Genomic DNA, 21,380 nt, shown 5'->3' on the forward strand with positions numbered 1-21,380 from the left:
GCATGATAAATTGAAAGGGATGTATTGGCGGTTAAACTAATATTTCATGAAAAATAATTTCTGATGTCAGAAGTATTTAGCTTAAGAACAAATAAATGTAATTAAAAGATTTGAAAACCCTAAAGATTACTCACATTACTCACTGGTAAATTTGCTCTTTCTGCTAGCTCTCCATTGTAAATAAAAATTAATGTCCCTTATAAGGGAGACAACTAAAAAAGGGATCTCTAACTTCAGGGTAGATTACGGCAATTGGCAAATGGACTATTCAATTCAATAAGCTTTTATTTTGAAGTTGGTACATTTAAACATAAGTTCTCTATATATAGAGCATTTATAATCCACATGAAGCATACAAGATATATTTATAAGGTAGTAAATACACACATTTAATATTACACACACCAGACATTAATTAATTAAAACAAAATATTGACTGCACACAACAAATTCTGAAATAACAATATTTACTGCTATCAATAGACTTATTAGTAATATCTAACCTTTCCTCTGATTCTACATTCCAGTAATCAGCCGCAAGGAATAGTTTGGATGGATCCGTGTCAGTTTCTTTGGTTTGTAGAGAGCCAGGAGATACTCTCCATATTTTAATAGAAGAGTCCTCAAATCCAGCACTTATCATACCCTGGTCAGATGATATATCTACACTGCACAGTCTACAAATAATCACAAAATATATCCTTGTAACTGTAAAATTGAAAATTATTCCTAATTTCACAATTATCATAAAAAAGTGAAATTTCCTCTTGTCTGAATCTGTCTTCATGGAAATTTATAATTTAGGGCAGGAAAATAAAACCTAAAAAAACAGTTTGGTATTTGAAAACCTGAATTTCAAACCCTGCAAAATTGAACCCCTTAACAGTATTTAATCTAAAACTGTATGTAAGTAAGTAAGTAAGTAAATCATTTATTAAAGTGACATGTGTTTTTCACAAAATATTATATAATACAGTGAGATATAAAAACAATAATTAGAACACCCAACCCTTTTGGTCTATAAGTTACTTAAACATAAATTTCAATGGTACAATGAACAAAAATAAATATATGTTATCGAAAATTTTCATATAAAAAGTTTTTTCTCTTACTGAAAGCTTGCAATAGAAATTTAGTGGTTTTTCTCCGATGTTGACATAGTAAATATTTAAACTATTCTTCATTTGATAGTATACATAAATTGTCTATTTGTGAGAAATGTTGCAGTTGCAGATTGTTATAAAAGTTAAAGTTGATAAGGAAATGAAATTCTTTTTCCACACAGTTATCACTACACATTTTACACAAACGGTCACATTTGTCTTCACCTACAAAACGACCAGTTTCTAACCAAAGTGGAAGAATGCAACACCTGAGTTGTGCTATTATGGATCTTTCAGTACGGTTAAGGTTAAGTTCAATGTATTGTTCACAGCAGTATTCAGATTTTATGAGCCTGTATGTTCGTAGTTTCGGAAAGTTTGTTAAACATTTCTGCCAATCTGCGGAGCATTTATCTTTGAGTAATGTTTAACACATCAATAAATTGCAGGTGTTTTTTGTAATAAAATTGCTTTCTAGTCCTATAACTGACATAATGTTTTTCACTTTGAATGACCAATTGTTCGTGCATTTTTGGTAGTCCCAATTGAAGACGTGTTTACATATACAAGTGTCGACCATTGATATAAGTTTGTTCCAATACCTTATCATATTGCACCATCGTCGTTCCTTTGCGTTCACCCAACCAACTTCACCGTTTATTGCCAATGTCGGTGCAAATTTATGGACGCCAAGAAAATAACGAATTGCTTTGTTCTGGATTTGATTCAAGCAAGCAAAGTCTTTGTATCCCCAGATTGAAGAGCTGTAGTCAAGCACTGGTACTGTATGTTTATAAATAACAATGAAACACAAAAAAAGCTTTAGCATGATATGAAAAATTATCACAAAAAAAGATCAAAGAAAAAAAGCACAAAATAGCGATAAAACAGTTTATCGCTATTTTGTGCATTTTTCCTTTTAACTTTTTTTTGTGATAATTTTTCATATCATGCTACACGCTTGAGATGGTAATTATCACTAGAAACTAAGAAGCCAAGTGACGTTGCTAATGAAATTGACATGAAATTGACGTCGTCATAGGTAAAATAGTGATAAACAGATTATCATTGGTAATCTCAACTCGATTGCATTTCTCGCTTTTGCCGTGACTTGACCAATCGAGAAAATCAATCTTGTTGAGATAACCAACGATAATCCATAATTATTCTTTACACTCATGCATATTTCTGACAAAATAAAGATTGTAAGAATACTGAAATTTTCGATTTTTGATTTGATGACTACACACATTTGCTAAATATTTTCTTCTTACCCTTGATATGCATTTATATATGTATAAAAACATATAGATGACACAGATGGTTGTCCTTCACGTACACTTTTAATGGCTTGTTTTAACAATTTCATAGATTCCGATGAGGACTGTTGATCTTCTAACTTTTCCCCGTTTGTAATTTGTTTATTTTCTTTCAACTCCAACTGTTGATTTTTACATTCAGGTTCAACAACTGCAATGAAATAAAAAAAAAAACACCTGTACTCCAAGCAATATATATATGAAAGAGAATCTTGTAAACATATATCATCTTAACATATAAGTTATCCTCAAGGTGGTACGAAACACTTTGACTAAAATTAATTTGGCACGGTAACTGTGGATTTATTTATTTTCGATGGTATTAATTTTAGTGGATTGAGAAAAACTTGCATTTTTTGTGGATATTTGATTCCGCAGTTTTACCAATCTCTACAAACAAAACCTATGAAAAATTTATAATTTGTTGCAAATTTGAATTCATAGTTCCCTTGTAACAACAATGACAAAAATTGTTATCTAATGAATAAATTCTGATTAATAAATCAAAGCGCTGTAAGCGCTGAAGGCAGTTAACCAAAAACCAAGGCAAACGTAATATTATGAAAACTGTGGCAATGTTGCTTCAACATTAAACATTCATATATAGTACATTAATGTTTATCTAATAAATTAATTATTGAGGCAAATAATTCATATGTTTATATCAAGGTTTCAAAAGCAATGCATTTGTCAATGTATATTTTTTAAGGTGAGTCTGCAGTGGTACAAGTTTGCAATGATTGCAGTTGTTCTTCAGTGAGTACTTGGTAGTTAATGTTGGTTTCAGTTGACTGCTAGTAGTACAAGTTGACTTAATACGAACATGTAATAGTATGAATGGACTGGTTTCCCTGGAAAGAGTTTGTTTTCTATATATATAGTACAAAAGTTATGAGACATGAATCAGACAAATGTTCACTATTACTGGGATCAAAGGTGAGGTCTGACTGACCTGCCAGTACATGTAGTAAATGTGAATGATTTGTTATTTTGTCCCATACATAAATATATATGGTTAAGGGGTGGGGATCTCAACAGTTTTCAAATTCTCAAACAGGAAGGGGGGGGGGGGGGTGACCCAAGAGACTCCCTCTATATTTCATCTGATTTATTATATTGTCCCATACATGAATATATATGGTTAAGAGGTGGGGATCTCCAATCGTTTTAAAATTTTAAAACAGGAGGGGTGGGGTGACCCCCATCGACTCTCCCTATATTTCATTTTATTTTTCATATTGTTACAAACATGAATATATATGGTTAAGCGGTGGGGATCTCGACCATTTCCAAGCAGGAGAGGGTGGGGTGACTCCAGGGATTCCCCTATATTTCATTTGATTTATTATAGTGTCCTATACTTGATTATATGGTTTAGGGGTGGGGATCTTGGCCGTTTCCAAGTTATCAAACAAGAGGGGTAGAGTGGCCCAAAGGACGCCACCTATATATCATATGATTTGCTTACATTCAGGTATTATATAATATACAGTAGTTGCATTATTTGTGAAAATAAAGTAAGAAACTTCCAGCTACTTTAAGAAGGTAGACCTAGGTTAAGGGAAATAACTCTTAAAATCATCAGTACGTTTGTGTCAACCATTTTCAAAAATATATTCTAAGCTTCTAGGTTACATAGATTATTTTCAATCTGTTTCAGGTAAATGCTTAAAATACATTGATGAACTTGTCTTTAACAAACGCTTAACTGATTTACAGAGTTATCTCCCTGAACCAAGGTCTACCCCCTTAATTGACCCTTCAAAATTGACAAAAAAATACCCCCTTCAAAATTGCAGTAATATGTTAACACTTTAAAAGCATCTCACATGCATAATCATCATTTATCACTGGTAAAAAAAAATTCCACTGTGAACATGAACATATATATTGTTAGCTGTCACATTGTATAGCATGTTTCTCTATTGTCATAAAAATTCATAATATCTAATAATTACATTAGATGTACGTTTCATTATGATACTTTATTCTGATTGGCTAACTGCACATCACATGTTATTCCGTAAGCAATTGCATTGCTCAATAAAACTTTTCATTCATAACACGTGGTCCCACAATAAAGTGCACAGGTGAATTAAATAAAACAATAATAAAATTCGTGTTTTCATGATCATAGCTAAATAATGTAATTATAAGTATCGAATGCTTAATTTTGTAACTTCATAGGGTTGTAAAAGCGTTGACAGTGCGCACATTTTTAGAATGAAGCGCTTCTGCGTTTATATTCATTTACCATGCATAGATGCATTTTGTCACCTGTCTGGATTTTTTTTGTAGTTGATCGCCAAAACCCGGAATTATCCTTATCCGCTTCCGGAATCGGATCCGATATTGTAAAATTTTGTCTTCATGGCAGCCATTATTGTTGTGTTTACAAAGCTGTTTTTGTCAATCAGATACAATTTTACTCGAATCTACACATTATTTGTCGATGATTTTCTGTATAAAGCTAGCGGTTGAACAAAATGAACATCGCCGTCATGAATAAAAATCATAATCAAAGCGCTGTAAGCGCTGAAGGCAGTTAACCAAAAACCAAGGCAACCGTAATTATGAAAACTGTGGCAATGTTGCCTCAACATTAAACATTCATATATAGTACATTCATGTTTATCTAATGATTTATTTATTAAGGCAAATAATATAATTTATATGTTATCAAGGTTTCAAAAGCAATATACATATATCAATGTATATTTTTATGGTGAGTCTGCAGTGGTACAAGTTCCCAATGATTGCAGTTGTTCTACTTGGTAGTTAACCTTGGTTTTATTTGACTGCTAGAAGTTCAATTTGACGTAGTATGAACATGTAATAGTATGAATGGACTGGTTTCCCTGGAAAGAAAACTGAGTTTGTGTTCTATAGTACAAAAGTTATGAGACACGAATCAGACAAATGTTCACTACAACAGGGATCAAAGATGAGGTCTGACTGACTTGCCCTTAGTAAATGTAAATGATTTGTTATTTTGTCCCATACATATGAATATATATAATTTAGGGGTGGGGATCTCAACGGTTTTCAAGTTCTCAAACAGGTAGGGGTAGGCAGAGGATTTAGGGGGAGGGGGCCCGGCCCCCCTTTTTGGGAAAAAAATTGGTTGCTTATATAGGGAATCACTGAAGCGTGACTGGAGCGGGTCCCACTTATGAACATTTCTGGATCCGTCACTGGGAGTAGGGTGACCCTAGGGACTTCCCCTACATTTCATTTTATTTGTTATATTGTCCCATACATGAATATATATGGTTTAGGGTGGGGATCTCATTGGTTTCCAAGTTTTCAAACAGGAAGGGTAGGGTGACCCAAGGGACTCCCCCTATATTTCATTTAATTAGTTATATTGATCCATACATGAATATATATTGTTTTGGTGTGGGGATCTCGACCGTTTCCAAGTTCTCAAACAGGAGGGTTGGGATGACCACAGGGACTTCTCTTATATTTCATTTGATTTGTTATATTGTCCCATACATGAATATATATGGTTTAGGGTTAAGGATCTTGACCATTTCCAAGTTCTCAAACAGGAGGGTGAACAGTGACCTCAGGGACTCCCCCTATCTTTCGTCTGATTTGTTATATTGTCCCATACATGAATATATATTATTTAGGGATGGGGATCTCGACCATTTTTAAATTCTAAAACAGGAGGGGTGGGATGACCCCTAGCGACTCTTCCTATATTTCATTTGATTTTTCATATTGTCACAAACATGAATATATATGGTTAAGGGGTGTGGATCTCGACCGTTTCCAAGTTCTCAAACAGGAGGGGGTGGGGTAACTCAAGGGACTCCCCCTATATTTCATTTTTTATTTATTATATTGTCCTATACTTGAATATATTCAGGGGCGGATTCAGACGGGGAAGGGTTGCGGGCTTGCGACCCCCCCCCCCCTTTAAATTTGCAAAGCATGGATTGTTCTCAGCTTAATAAAGAAAATTCCGATAATTTTACCTCAATTTTTTTTTAGCCTCGCTCTGCTCGGCGAAAATTTAAGTTTGCGCCCCTCCTAACCTAAAATCCTGGATCTGCCCCTCATATGGTTTAGGGGTGGGGAGCTCGACCATTTCCAAGTTATCAAACAGGAGGGGGTAGAGTGTCCCAAAGAATGCCACCTATATATCATATGATTTACTTACATTAAGGTATATATAATATAGTTGCATTATTTGTGAAAATAAAGAATGAAACTTTCAGCTACTTTAATTGACCCTTCAAAATTGAGAAAAAACAAATAACCCCTCGAAATTGCAGTAATATGTTTACACTTTAAAAGCATCTCACATGCATTATCATCATTTATCATTAATAAAGAAAATTTAGACTGTGACCATGAACATGTATATTGTTAGATATACTGTTCCCAGCTGTCACATTGTATTGGATTTTTAAATTAAAATTTATCAAAAAGTAATTTTTAGTTCTGAATAAAATATTTTTCTGCTTTTTCTTTCTTTTACATATATCTTTTGGTTTACAATACTAGTGTTTATATTCATTTACCATGCATAGATGTATTTTCCCACCTGCTTGGACTTATTTTGTAAATGATCGTCAAACCCGGAATTACCGTTATCCGCTTCCGGAATCGGATCCGATTTTGTAAAATTTTGTCTTCACGGCCGCCATTGTTATGTGTTTACAATGTTGTTTTTGTCAATCAGATACGATTTTACTCGAATTTATACAATATTTGTCGGCGATTTTCTGTATAAAGCTAGCGGTTGAACAAAATGAACATCGCCGTCATGAATAATAATGATAAAAATAAGTTTTTAGCTCGTTTAATTGGAGACTTTGGTGAAGATGGTGAAAAGGTTTGCTAGGTAATTTCTTATTTTCTTTCAAATGTAAGGCGACTACGTCGGGCGTAGCTAGAAACCAACTATCCTAGTCGAAATTCCGCTTGCAATAGTGGAAGGTCTCGGACCACCGCTAATTTGCACACCTGCCTCCAAATTGAAAAGCTACGAAAATTTCTTTTTCTAATTTGAAATTGCCGCCAACAGCATGAACAGTTGAATTATATAATAGACTACTGACGTAGTTGTACTACGTATTGATGACAAACAATATTCCTACGTCTTTTGTCATTTGGGAAATCTAAACTGCTTGTCTTAAGAGATTTTCGGCGATTAAATATTTCATACAATTGTTCTTTGACATCTTAGCTAAAAGCACAAGTCATAATGAACTACACAAGGATTTTTAATAAGCACTACTTCCTATGTGCAACTTTAAAACTTTTGGATAAATCGACGATCATTTAAGGTTTTTCTGGTCATTTTTTTTGTAATCCAGAATAAAAAGTATTAAAAAAGTGTTCAATTAGTTATATATAACATAGTAACAAGCTAGATAATAACAATGGCAAGTATTTCAGGATTTATTGGATAGAACACAAATCTAGGGTGCTCGCATAATGCAGCTTAACTGCATAAAAATAAGTTTTTAGATCGTTTATTTGAAGACTTTGGTGAAAAGGTTTGCAAAGTTATTTTGTATTTTCTTTCAAGTAGAAGGCGACTCTGCGGGCGTAGCTAGAAACCAAGTCGAAATTCCCTTGCAAAAGTGGAAGGTTGCGGACCTCGGACCACCGCTAATTTGAACCACTGCTTCCAAATTGAAAAGATACGAAAATTTCTTTTTCAAATTTGAAATTACTGGCAACAGCATGAACAGTTGAACTTATAATATAACAGACTACTGATGTAGTTGTACTACGTATTGATGACAAACAATATTCCTACGACTTTTGCCATTTGGGAATCTAATCTACTTGTCTTACGAGATTTTCGGCGATTAAATATTTCATACAATTGTTCTTTGACATCTTAGCCAAAAGCACAGGTCATAATAAACTACACAAGGATTCCTAATGAGCAATACTTCCTATGTGTAACTTCAAAACTTTTGGGTGATTCGACGATCATTTAATGTTTTTCTGGTCATATTTTTTGTAATCCAGAATAAAAAGTATTAAAAAAGTGTTCAGTTAGTTATATATAACATAGTAGTCAGCTAGAAAATAACAATGGCAAGTACTTCAGCATTTATTGGGTAGAACACAAACCTAGGGTGCTCGCATAATGCAGCTTAACTGCATAAAAATCCACAGTAATTTTCATAAAACTTGACAAAATTTAAACTTTGACTTTCAGACAAAAATATAAAAAATTTAAGAAACTTGAACATAACAAATTATGGGAAAAAATCATTGGATATATAGCAGTTTGACAACACCAATTTTTTATCATTGAGAAGCTTAAATAATCAAATCAGTCATTTAATGTGGTTACAAAAAAATTATAAAGATACCTACCTTCTACCTTAACATATTTGTTAAACACTTGTACAATCATAGTGTTCTCTTCTTGCTGTAAAATAAATAATAACTATAAATAGAAAATCCTTTGAATCTGTAGTCCTTCCTGGTAATTTTAAGTCTATGTATATTCAAATAAATAATTATGTGTAAGTATAACTAGAGGCTCTTAAAAGCCTGTGTTGCTCACCTTGGTCTATGTGCATATTAAACAAAGGACACAGATGGATTCATGACAAAATTGTGTTTTGGTGATGGTGATGTGTTTGTAGATCTTACTTTACTGAACATTCTTGCTACTTACAATTTAGTCTTTTTATAATAAACTTGGTCCTTTAGATACAGAGGAAAATATTTTGTAAAAATTTACAAAAATTTACCAAATTTATGAAATTTTTTAAAAATTGACTATAAAGGACAATAACTCCTTAAGGGATCAACTGACCATTTTGGTCATGTTGACTTATTTTTAGATCTTACTTTGCTGAACATTATTGCTGTTCAAAGTTAATCTACATCTATAATAGTATTCAAGATAATAACCAAAAAACAACAAAATTTCTTTAAAATATACCAATAGGGGGCAGCAACCCAACAACCAGTTGTCCAATTCATCTGAAATCAGGGCAGATAGATATTGACTTGACAAACAATTTAACCTCTTGTCAGATTTGCTCTAAATGCTTTGGTTTCAGAGTTATAAGCCAAAATCTACATTTTACCCCTATGTTCTATTTTTTGCCATGGCGGCCATCTTGCTTCGTTGGACGGGTCACCGCACACATTTTTTAAACTAGATACTCCAATGATGATTGTGGCCATGTTTGATTAAATTTGGCCCAGTAGTTTCAGAGGAGAAGATTTTTGTAAAAGTTAACGACAGACAACAGACGACGGACGCCAAGTGATCAGAAAAGCTCACTTCGCCCTTTGGGCCAGGTGAGCTAAAAAAAGAAGATGTGGTATAATTGCCAATTGCCAATGAGACAACTCTCAACAAGAGACCAAATGACACAGAAATTAACAACTATAGGTCATTGTACGGCCTTCAACAATGAGCAAAACCCATACCACATATTGTGTACTGATTAAGAGCTAAATAAAGGAAACAATTCTATTCATTTTGATGTATTTCAAAAATGCTTTGAAAATATTTTGTTAGCTTTATATTCACAAGAGTGCACACGCTGAAATGTCTCGCCTTCTATACTAATCATTGATATTATGTTGATAGTCCTAAGTATAAAGCTAAGCTTTATTACAACTGTCACATAAACTTAACATTAACCAAGATAACTAAACAAAGACCAATGAACCTTGAAAATGAGGTCAAGGTCAGATGAACCATGCCAGGCAGACAAGTACAGCTAACAATGCTTCTATACAACATATATAGTTGACCCATTACTGATAGTTTAAGAAAAATAGACCAAAACACAAAAACTTAACACTGTGCAATGAACCGTGAAAATGAGGTCACGGTCAAATAAAACCTGCGCGACTGACATAAAGATCATAAAATATTTCCATACACCAAATATAGTTGACCTATGGCATATAGTATTAGATAAAAAGACCAAAACTCAAAAACTTAACTTTGACCACTGAACCATGAAAATGAGGTCAAGGTCACATGACATCTGCCCGCTAGACATGTATAGCTTACAATCATTCCATACAACAAATATAGTAGACCTATTGCATATAGTATGAGAAAAACAGACCAAAACACAAAAATTTAACTATAACCACTAAACCATGAAAATGAGGTCAAGGTCAGATGACACCTGCCAGTTGGACATGTACACCTTACAGTCCTTCCATAGACTGAATATGCTAGCCCTATTGCTTATAGTATCTGAGATATGGACTTGACCACCAAAACTTAACCTTGTTCACTGATCCATGAAATGAGGTCGAGGTCAAGTGAAAACTGTCTGACAGACATGAGGACCTTGCAAGGTACGCACATATCAAATATAGTTATCCTATTACTTATAATAAGAGAGAATTCAACATTACAAAAAATTTGAACTTTTATTTCAAGTAGTCACTGAACCATGAAAATGAGGTCAAGGTTATTGGACATGTGACTGACGGAAACTTCTTAACATGAAGCATCTATATACAAAGTATGAAGCATCCAGGTCTTCCACCTTTTAAAATATAAAGCTTTTAAGAAGTGAGGTAACACCGCCGCCGCCGGATCACTATCCCTATGTCGAGCTTTCTGCAACAAAAGTTGCAGGCTCGACAAAAATGTGTTTTCCACATAGGTATAATAATGCTGCTGGGATTTTTTCTTAATGCACTGTCAAGTTAAAGGGATACTAAAAGTGACAAAATATATAAGGCAAAGATATTAAATTTTGACAAGCAAATATAACACATTTTTGTATACTTTTCCCCTCCTGAAAGTTTTTTTGTGATAAAATTAACAATGGTGCATGTGACCTCATGAAAGTCTTTTGCAGGAAAAATAACAATGGTGCATAAATTTTATTTCAGTGACAAAAGGCTAAGCATAACTGTTGTTGTTTAGGTAAAACAATTCAATAGACTCTGGCGATAAATGTAAATTCATTGAATATTCTACAATAATGATTTATCCTCAGATGTTACTAGCCCTGACCACTGCTATATAGATTAGAGGGATTTTTATCAGTTATATCACCACGATATTCATGTAAAAAAACATCAGCTGGGAATGTGATGCTCATATTTGTTTTCAGTTTTTAAAGCCCATATTTATTAAAATAATTCAGCTGTCCATCATAATTATTTAGGGGTCAGCTGAAGCACGCCTCCAGGAGCGGGAGTTCTTGCTGCATTGAATACCCCTTGGTGGCTGTTGTCTGCTCTTTCGTCAGGTTGTTGTCTCTTTGACACATTCCCCATTTCCGTTCTCAATTTTATTTGAATAAATATCTATTAAACAAGGTGTCTTTATTTCATTTGTGACCATTATTCACATTTTCCCCAGGTAAGCTAATTTGGTTATAAATAGATCAAAGCATGTTCGGTGGTTATGCATACAATCTCTAAACTAAAATTATATTTGTTATATCATATTTCTTTATGTAACCAAATTTGAAGTTACATGTATGAAGATAGTCATGATTGATTAAATATTATTGCATCAAGTTTAAGTATACTGAAGACTGTTTGTGTTAAGGTCATGAATCTCAAGGCTTCTTCACATTTACTCTGTGCAAAATTGTAATTTCATTTTTTTCTGTGTCCATTTCCAGTCAAAAAAAACATTGAAAATATCCGATTGTGCATGGTTTTGAACATAATTTCATGAATATTCTTATCGAATTTGCAGATATATTCTAATATCCCATATTCGATTACAAGATAAAGTTAACATTAAACATATTGGAAAGGGTTTGGTGTTTTGAAAAAATAATAATTACAATAGCTAATATATTCCTTTAGCGGATATATGATTCCGTGGAGTCTAATGTATATTTCCGTGGAGTCTAATGTATATTGAGGAAAAATTTACAACTAATACAATTCTTATGTTAAACATTAATTTTACCTTAATATATCTTCTTATATAATCTAGAGCTTCTTCACTCATTTTAATTTGGTATTTATTGTCCCTGTAAAAACAAAATGATTGTCATTTTTATTATGCATTCAACAAAAAGTCTGCTAGCAGTAACCTTCATGAAAGAGAACAATTAATTTCCCATATTTGATACTCTACATTTGTATATAAGAAAAGTTGATTGCATAATAAATATAGATTCTTCCACTTTGTAGAGTGTGATACATGTACAATAATTATCCACTGGAGACAGTTTAATTTTCTAATTAAAAATATGAGGAGTGTTAAACACTGTTGAGAGTGGATAAATAATGAATTGCACAAAGTTTTACGTTAAAATCTCTTTCTCTAATGATTTTTTAACAACAATCGGCTATGCAGACAAACTCAATCTTTCTTTTTGAATGATCTGCAAAAAGATATGTTGACTATTTTTTTTTTTAACAGAAATTAATTAAAATATTACAGTAAGCATGGTAAGTAAACAATTGCTAAATAGACAACAGATATAGTAGATTTCTATTCTAATGATAAAATACATCTAAGCTGAATCACATATTTTTTTTATTTTTAGTATAAAATACACATATAACATGTATAGCCAGTGAATCATAAGCCTATTTGGCTGGCTGAAGTTTTATATTATGTATTTAATGTAACGATATACTTTATATTCAGGTTGCACTATAATAAACAAAATCTTCTTCTTCTATATGCAGTGTTGTTACTACTACTGGGAAGTTTAACAATCTTGAACCAATGACGGTCTCACATGGTCAGTTTCAGTATTGTTTATGAAAACAATATAAATATATTTTACCACTTCAAGTACAAGAACAATCTATACAAAGTACAGGATAGTATTAATAAATTATAGTTTGGATCTTTATATCAAAATCAAAATAAGGCTATCAACACAAAGTAAAAGCTCACACTTACTGAATGTTCAAGTTAGCCTCTAGCACCATTTTTATGCATGTAATATTTGCCACTGAACATCCAGCATTGCTAATCTTTTAAGAAAATAACTTTAAGAAAAAGGTGTTGTATTTTGAAAATAATTACCTCCAGTCTGTCACTTCTTTGCAAGATAACATATCAGCCCTGGTACTGAGTTTATAGATCTGCTCCACTGTTGCTTTGTTTTTCACATTATGATCAAATAGCTTAGTATGCCTGCTGTAGAATTTGTTTGCTGAAACATAGACATAATTCATATAAGATATCAAAACTTACTAAGCAGTCGTCTTCTAACGTATAAAATTTAATTCATTTACATTTAAAATTTCTGCCTTCAAATAACATTGATCTATTTCTAAAATAATAAGCACATATCTAATAAAAAAGCATTTTCTCATAATTCTTTTTCGAATGGCGTTAATATTTTAAAAGTGATTTTTTACAATGAGAAATGTGTTCTATATTATTAATGGTGAAACATTTTACTCAAATTATATAATATTGATTCGTCCTTTCAAATGAAAAATTGCAATACACATGCACAATTAAAAATATTCAATGCATATCTTCACCTTGAACTTTATGATTATTAAATAATAGCTCTAAATATAGCTGCACAAAAACAGGAAGTAAAATCAGCTGTAAATCTTGTCTGTAAGGCTCAGGGGAATCGTTGATATACTTTCTTAATCTGAAACATTAAATATTTATTATCATGTACATGTAATACATTTTTCAACTTTTATTAGTAGTGGGTCTCTAATTCACAATTTTTAAACATGACCAATTTTACAAATATTCAATTTGAAAATCTAACATATTGGATGTCTTTAAGTTAAATAATTTTTATAGATGTAAATTTGTTTCAATATTAAGCAAACCAACACCAACTTAATTTGTTTTAAATGAAAGCAGCCATTTGCACAATAGTGTTGTATGATCTAACAATTGACATATTATTATTGATATGTTTTCAGGATCTTTTTTGTATTTTGTTTTGTATACTGTGGTAATGATAAAGACATATCTTAGGAATAAGTTCATATGAAGTAACAGTAAATGACTTACAATGTATGTATAAATGAGCAAATTTTGTAATAAATAATCTGCTGAATTTATTGAGTTGACTCTCCTGGCTATACATGTTGGTTGAAATGAAAAGCCTCCTTTAAATATTATAATTTAGGTCCTTCTCAGAAATGGTGTTTTCAAAAGTATGGGTAAAACCAGTGGAACTATGAGCTATTGCTCACTACAAGTACATGTATTCTATAAAGAGGAAATTAAAGAGCAATGGACATGAAAATGCATCACATTGCAAAAGATATTCATATGAAGCCTGATAATTAAATAGGGAATGTGTTAAATGTTATAGGAGACATAACTCAAGGATGGTAAAATTGATGCTACCCAAATTTGTACATTGTACTTGATCTGTGTTTGTGGTAAAAAGCATTTATTAAGGGGCATAACTGTTCTTAACTGTAGAACAGTAAAACTGATGCCACTTACATTCAAACTAGATCTGTTTTTTGTGGTAATAAGCTTTGCTTTTAGATTTATAACATTGTAAATGAGAATAATTCTACAAAATTGAAAGTGATGCCAACCAAATCCAAACTTGATCTGTGTTTTGTGATAATATGCATTGTGTATAAGTTTCATAACATTTGGTTGAGGCAAAGTAAAGCTAGAGAATGAAAACCAATTTCACAATGTCAAATGCACAAAGACAAACAAGTGTAAAATATATTTTGACCGGACAGGGTCTTTTAGGTTATTACAGTATAATACAATATTATCAATACATGTATAGGTTTTGTTCAATGATGAGAGTTGTAAAGTGACCTATTGTTGTTTCCCCCCTGACCTATGGCACCTTTACTTTATAGTGCTTATAAATCGTTATATGTGATAAGGTGCATGTATATTAATGTTTTAGAAACATGCTTTTTTGAAAAGTTTTCCCTGAAAAAAATAACCAGCATAACTGTGTATACTTCTATTAACAGATTCCTGTTAACACAGTAGAAATTCCTGTATAAACTTATTTGTCTTTATATCATGTATTGATACAGTAAAGCATAAATATGTAAACCTGTTAAACTGATGTTCAGAATGATTTGCTTCCCCTGAAGGACTACTAAGAGATAACATATTTTCTGATGAGGATTCACTTTTCAGTAAATTCTTGAAGGCCATGTCATCCACATTGTGCGTCAATTTTGTTTCTTTTCTAGTCTGTTGTTCAGGTGCCTGAAGAGAAAGAGCAAAATTCAAATACATCATCAATGTATAAAATATTAATAGAAAAGCAACAATCTCCCAATCAACACCACAAGTACACATTATTTGTTAAATTCATGACAATATTATAATATGATGTTCTTCTTTATCTTTGGATAAATTCCAATAAAACATGGGCTGCACGTTATCAACATTACAATTAAAATTGCAATATCAGATGAATTTTGAACAACCCCAGGCAAATCAAAATGGTTATATTTGTTGGTGTTGCTCGCTAGGAAATTAAACAAAACATTATAAAAGTAAGTTTAAATGTGGCTGTTCTTTTTTTATTGTTGTAAAAACTGTTGATTTTTTTTATAATCAGTCAGGGGTGCTACTTAAACAAGTGATTTCATTATCACCTATTTCAGTGATTTTTTATATTCAGTTATCACCTTTTTAAGTGATTTTGGTGTTTTCTTTGATCTTCAAATGCTAATTTCATTGATTTTCCATATTTTCACAAACTTTTCTATAATTTTCCTACATAAATCAATTATCCCTTTATTTTTTTATATCAATTTCACAAGTGCGCTTGGGCAGTAAGTTAGTGCGCTAAAGCTTATAAAAGTACCCTTGGGAATTGTTCTGTAATCAAATATTCATTAACTACTCTTACTATCAGACAAAGGTCAACAGTATTAGGTGACCTGATTGGTTTTCTTTAGAATTAGAATGATTTATTTTAAGGTTATGTCCTGATCTACAAATTATTCCAGTTTTTGCATATTCAAATAAACTGTAAACACTGGCAGGCTTATCAAGCAAATGACAATTTCTGCATGTACATAGTTGTTTTTTCAATGGAATTCTGGTCTTTTTACCAATAAAAAAATCAAGCTTGTGGGAAAAATATCCAAAGAATGTTATAAACACTTATTGAAGTGATTAAATTTTATAAAATTGAGAATGGAAATGGGGAATGTGTCAAAGAGACAACAACCCGACCAAAATAAAAAAACACAACAGCAGAAGGTCACCAACAGGTCTTCAATGTAGGGAGAAATTCCCGCACCCGGAGGCGTCCTTCAGCTGGCCCCTAAACAAATATATACTAGTTCAGTGATAATGAACGCCATACTAATTTCCAAATTGTACACAAGAAACTAAAATTTAAATAATACAAGACTAACAAAGGCCAGAGGCTCCTGACTTGGGACAGGCGCAAAAAATGCGGCGGGGTTAAACATGTTTGTGAGATCTCAACCCTCCCCCTATACCTCTAACCAGTGTAGAAAAGTAAAAGCATAACAATACGCACATTAAAATTCAGTTCAAGAGAAGTCCGAGTCTGATGTCAGAAGATGTAACCAAAGAAAATAAATAACTTCTCAAATTACTTGTTTGAGTGATTTTGAAAAGTCTGTGCAAAAATTTTAAATATTTCACAGCCAAAATCACTCAAAGAAGTGATTTTGAAATCACTTGTTTAAGTACCACCCCTGACTGATAATGTTTCTGGTTCTTCAAATCAAAATGGCAACATTTCAAGAGTGTATTATAGGTCCGCTTCGAAGTACAAAAGTTCAAAACATTCCTATAAGAATCGAAACAATTCTATCATGCCATGCTCTATGCTCAATACACCTTATCGCTATTGTCCGCCATTACTGTAATCACACAGGTTCCCGTAAAATTTTGACGTCACAAAACAAAATATCTGCCGGGATTAGCGATAAGGTGTATTTAACATGAGAAGGCATTATATTTGTCAACATTTAAATTACCTCGTTAACGCTCTGTTTTGAGATATTGACAAATATAATGCATACCAATGTTAAAATGAGCATAGAGCATGGCATGAAAGAATTATTTCTTAATCACACATATTCATATTTTATTTTTCTAAACTTTCAACTATTTTCGTGATTCATGAATTGAACAGTTGAATACAGATACAATAATTAGGGGGATTTAGGGGGAAACCCCCTTACTGAGACTTCGTAAATGGTTTGCTTATATTGCTTACTTGTCCCTTCAGTGTAGAATTAACTTGTACAGGTTATTGACTATAATTTATAGTCAATAACCTGTACTTCTTCGAAAAAAATAATGATAAAAATATATTTGTAAAATGAGACTCTAGTTGTCTCTTGCATTATTTCTGGGACAATGTTATCAGTCCAAGATAATTTTAAACATTCATAAAGCACTCTAGTTTACCAAATACTGTCTCCTTTTCAGATAATGTTGAACTATTGCACCTATTTGTTCGTGACGAACTCGTTTCATTCTCAAGTTTTCAATTTTCTGGTCATTAGAAGTTATGTCCCCTTTACTGAATACTTCCGGAAGAGCTAAAACATGTACATGAATGAAAATAGTTTATATACTGAAGAAAATGGAATTACTTTTGTAAATTGTAGTGGTAAAGGAACTTCAACTATTGACTTTTTACTTTTTAAACAAGATTTTAAAGAGAATGTGATTAATATGGAAACAATGGACAATGTGGCTACTAACGTATCTGATCATTTTCCTGTTAAAGCGAGAGTGAAATATATCATCAATGCTAAAGAAAAACTGAAATGTTCAAATTCAAATATTTTACCCTCTGGGAAAACTCCTTGGAAAAAAATAGATAAAGACGCATATAAAACTTTAGTTGAAAATGGTTTAGATAATTTTTCATCATCTTTAGAAAATAAATACAGTCTTCACGATGAAGTATTAAATCTACAGGCCCGGAGCTCAATTTTTAAAATTTTTTAGTTAGATTCTGTTGGCCTATAGATATGGGGTGTGTTTGGATATACGCCTAATGCGTCCTATGGTTACCTATATGTAACTCAAGGTACCTATGGTTAGTTATTTTTAGAAATAAATCTGACCATGGATGACCTTTTGTACCTAGGGTTCACCCACAGTTTTTGTTCATTTACTAACTATAGGTTGCCATTCCTACCCATATTTAAGAGCATGGTTAAATGAAAATATTACGTCACAAACATGGTAGAAACCTGCCGAATTAGTCGTATTACCGGGTTTACACTAACATGAGCTGCACGACGGGTGCCCGTGACATGTCAAACAGGATATGCTTTCCCTTTCGGAGCATCTGAGATCATCTCCTGCTTTCGGTGGGGGTTCGGGTTGCTTAGTCTTTAATTTTCTATGTGTTGTTTGTGTACTTGTATCTTTTTTTATACTATGGCGTTTTTTATTTTTGATTTATGAGGTTGAATGCTTTGCTCTTTTTTTAAAGTGTGTAGCGGTGGAAAGACGGACGGGAGTACGAAAAGAAGGTACCGTTACACGAACCCCCCTCCACTGATTTGTTGACGAAATGAATAAAAAACATTTGAATCGCGGAAATGCAGACAAGTGTTATTTTACATGTTGGCAATGGGGGCACGAAGGGTCATTAATGAAAGATCGTTATAGGGAATGAGAATGTTACTCCGAGAACCAAAGACTAACTTTTTGTCTTTGAACGTTCTGCCAACTTTTTATTTCTAAAATCAAAATCATTAGAAAATTTATCATCTTATCAAAGACGCTGGATTATGAATATATATATTTAAAAAAAATAGATTATTCACATGAATGATATACATTGATGAATTTTTCAAACTTTTTTGGTTCTTGAAAAAAAATTCCTGGAGTTTGAAACACGCCAGATAACCAAAAAAAGAATAAGTATTTGTTGAGTATAAACTAGGGAATCACTAAAACACGACTGGAGCTTATGTCAGTCAGCGTCCCCCCCCCCCCCCCTTTATGAAAAATTCTGGATGCGTCACTACAAGTAAAACAGTTTTCGTATTTCGATTCATACGTCAGTATGTTTGGCAGTGATGAAAATACTGCATGATATAAGGCAATTGGAAAGTTAATAACTAGGGGTATGGCGTCGTCAGCTCTAGTCTATATCTGGCTTGTCTTATATTTCGCCAAAACAATTATCGCATTTGTGTGAATGACAAGTACTAATAGTACATTTTTTTTGTTCCCTATTGTTAATTTTCATTTTTTAGATGTTGATGTTCCTTTGGCACCATCTTTCGGTGTTTATATTTCACAACTCGTTCGCTATGCTTGTGTCTGTTGTGACGTTTTTGATTCTAACGAACGTAATCTGATAGATTATTAAACCAGGGACATCGTTACCATAAATTACTTAAAACCTTTACTAAATTTTTCAAATATTTTTATAGGTATAAAGATTTGGTTTTGAAGTTTTGTTGTACCTGTAGAAAACTTATTTTTACGGAAATGTTGTTAACAGTGCGCGGAAATTTATAAATAATCCTGGTAATCTTATTGCTCCTTTAAATAAACTTATTATAAAAGGTTACCAATTCAACCCTGTTATAAGATCATTGAATATTGTTTTTATTGGTATAAATATTGATTATGTTATCAGTAAATTAAAAGCAAATTAAATATTACTAGTATGTTATATACATATACACATTCATGGATTTTCAATCTGTCGATACAGCCCTGTATCTTGGCATTGCACAAGGTCATGTTTTTTCTCTGACTGTTTATGACGTCTTTACACTAAATCCGTTGGATGTTGGATGTGTGCAGATGATTATTTAGTCTTAGATGCATGTTTTTTTTTTTATTAGTTGTTAGTGGCTTTGAACTAGGTGTCAGTTAACTGTGAGTACTCTCATATCTGTTCCTAGTGTCTTTTTGTTGTTGGGATGTACAAGTACATGGCCACGTCCACTTGTATTTTTGTCCATCTGATGAGTTAAGCCTTTTTCAACTGATTTTTATAATTCGTTCTTATGTTGTACTGTTGTACCACTGACCCAGGTAAGGGGAGGGTTTTGATCCCGCTAACATGTTTAACCCCGTTACATTATGTATGTATGTGCCTGTCCCAAGTCAGAAGCCTGTAATTCAGTGGTTGTCGTTTGTTTATGTGTTACATATTTGTTTTTCGTTCATTTTTTTTTCATATAAATAAGGCCGTTAGTTTTCTCGATTAAATTGTTTTATGTTGTCATTTCGGGGCCTTTTATAGCTGCCTATGCGGTATGGACTTTGCTCATTGTTGAAGGCCGTACGATTACCTATAATTGTTAATTGCTGTGTTATTTTGGTCTCTTGTGGAGAGTTATCTCATTGGCAATCATACCACATCTTCTTTTTTATATTGTCGCATTTCGAATCATATGTCAGTATGTTTGGTCGTAATAGCCTACTGCAAGGTATAGGTAGTTGTGAAGTCTTTACATGATGTACTTTGCTGATTTGTATTAGACAAGTGCAGTCTAATGGACCCTCATATAGACAGTATCAGAAGAAGAGTCACGTATATCAACATTTAACTTTGAATTAACCATATTTGTTTCTATGGATATAAAACTATAATGAATTGGGCGAGACATCACGGAAAAGTGTTTTAGCAACCTATTACCGCGCCACGTCCACTTGTATTTTTGTCCATCTGATGAGTTAAGCCTTTTTCAACTGATTTTTATAGTTCGTTTTTATGTTGTACTGTTATTTGCTGTTATATCACTGTCCCAGGTTAGGGGGATGGTTGGGATCCCGCTAACATGTTTAACCCCGCCACATTATTTATGTATGTGCCTGTCCCAAGTCAGGAGCCTGTAAGTCAGTGGTTGTCGTTTGTGTACGTGTTACATATTTGTTTTTCATTCATTTTTTTTTACATAAATAAGGCCGTTAGTTTTCTCGTTTGAATTGTTTTACATTGTCTTATCGGGGCCTTTTATAGCTGACTATGCGGTATGGGCTTTGTTCATTGTTGAAGACCGTACGGTGACCTGTAGTTGTTAATGTCTGTGTCATTTTGGTCTTTTGTGGATA

At 32.7% G+C, this 21,380-nt stretch overlaps 1 protein-coding gene across 1 annotated transcript in view; it reads right to left on the reverse strand.

The window, feature by feature from the left end:
• The window catches only part of LOC143082769 (TAF5-like RNA polymerase II p300/CBP-associated factor-associated factor 65 kDa subunit 5L), a 31,071-nt gene extending 13,206 nt beyond the window's left edge, over positions 1-17,865 (reverse strand). Inside the window, exons 1-8 of the mRNA XM_076258624.1 lie at positions 17,751-17,865; positions 15,397-15,554; positions 13,871-13,989; positions 13,404-13,533; positions 12,327-12,390; positions 8,777-8,831; positions 2,378-2,573; positions 504-677 (exon numbers count right to left, since the gene is read on the reverse strand). Coding sequence (XP_076114739.1) covers positions 504-677; positions 2,378-2,573; positions 8,777-8,831; positions 12,327-12,390; positions 13,404-13,533; positions 13,871-13,989; positions 15,397-15,554; positions 17,751-17,819 — 965 coding nt within the window. The 5' untranslated portion in view covers positions 17,820-17,865. The remainder of the gene's footprint in view (positions 1-503; positions 678-2,377; positions 2,574-8,776; positions 8,832-12,326; positions 12,391-13,403; positions 13,534-13,870; positions 13,990-15,396; positions 15,555-17,750) is intronic.
• Between the last annotated feature and the right edge of the window lie 3,515 nt (positions 17,866-21,380).

This window comes from Mytilus galloprovincialis, chromosome 7, assembly GCF_965363235.1.
Source record: "Mytilus galloprovincialis chromosome 7, xbMytGall1.hap1.1, whole genome shotgun sequence".
Classification (NCBI taxonomy): Eukaryota; Metazoa; Mollusca; class Bivalvia; order Mytilida; family Mytilidae; genus Mytilus; species Mytilus galloprovincialis.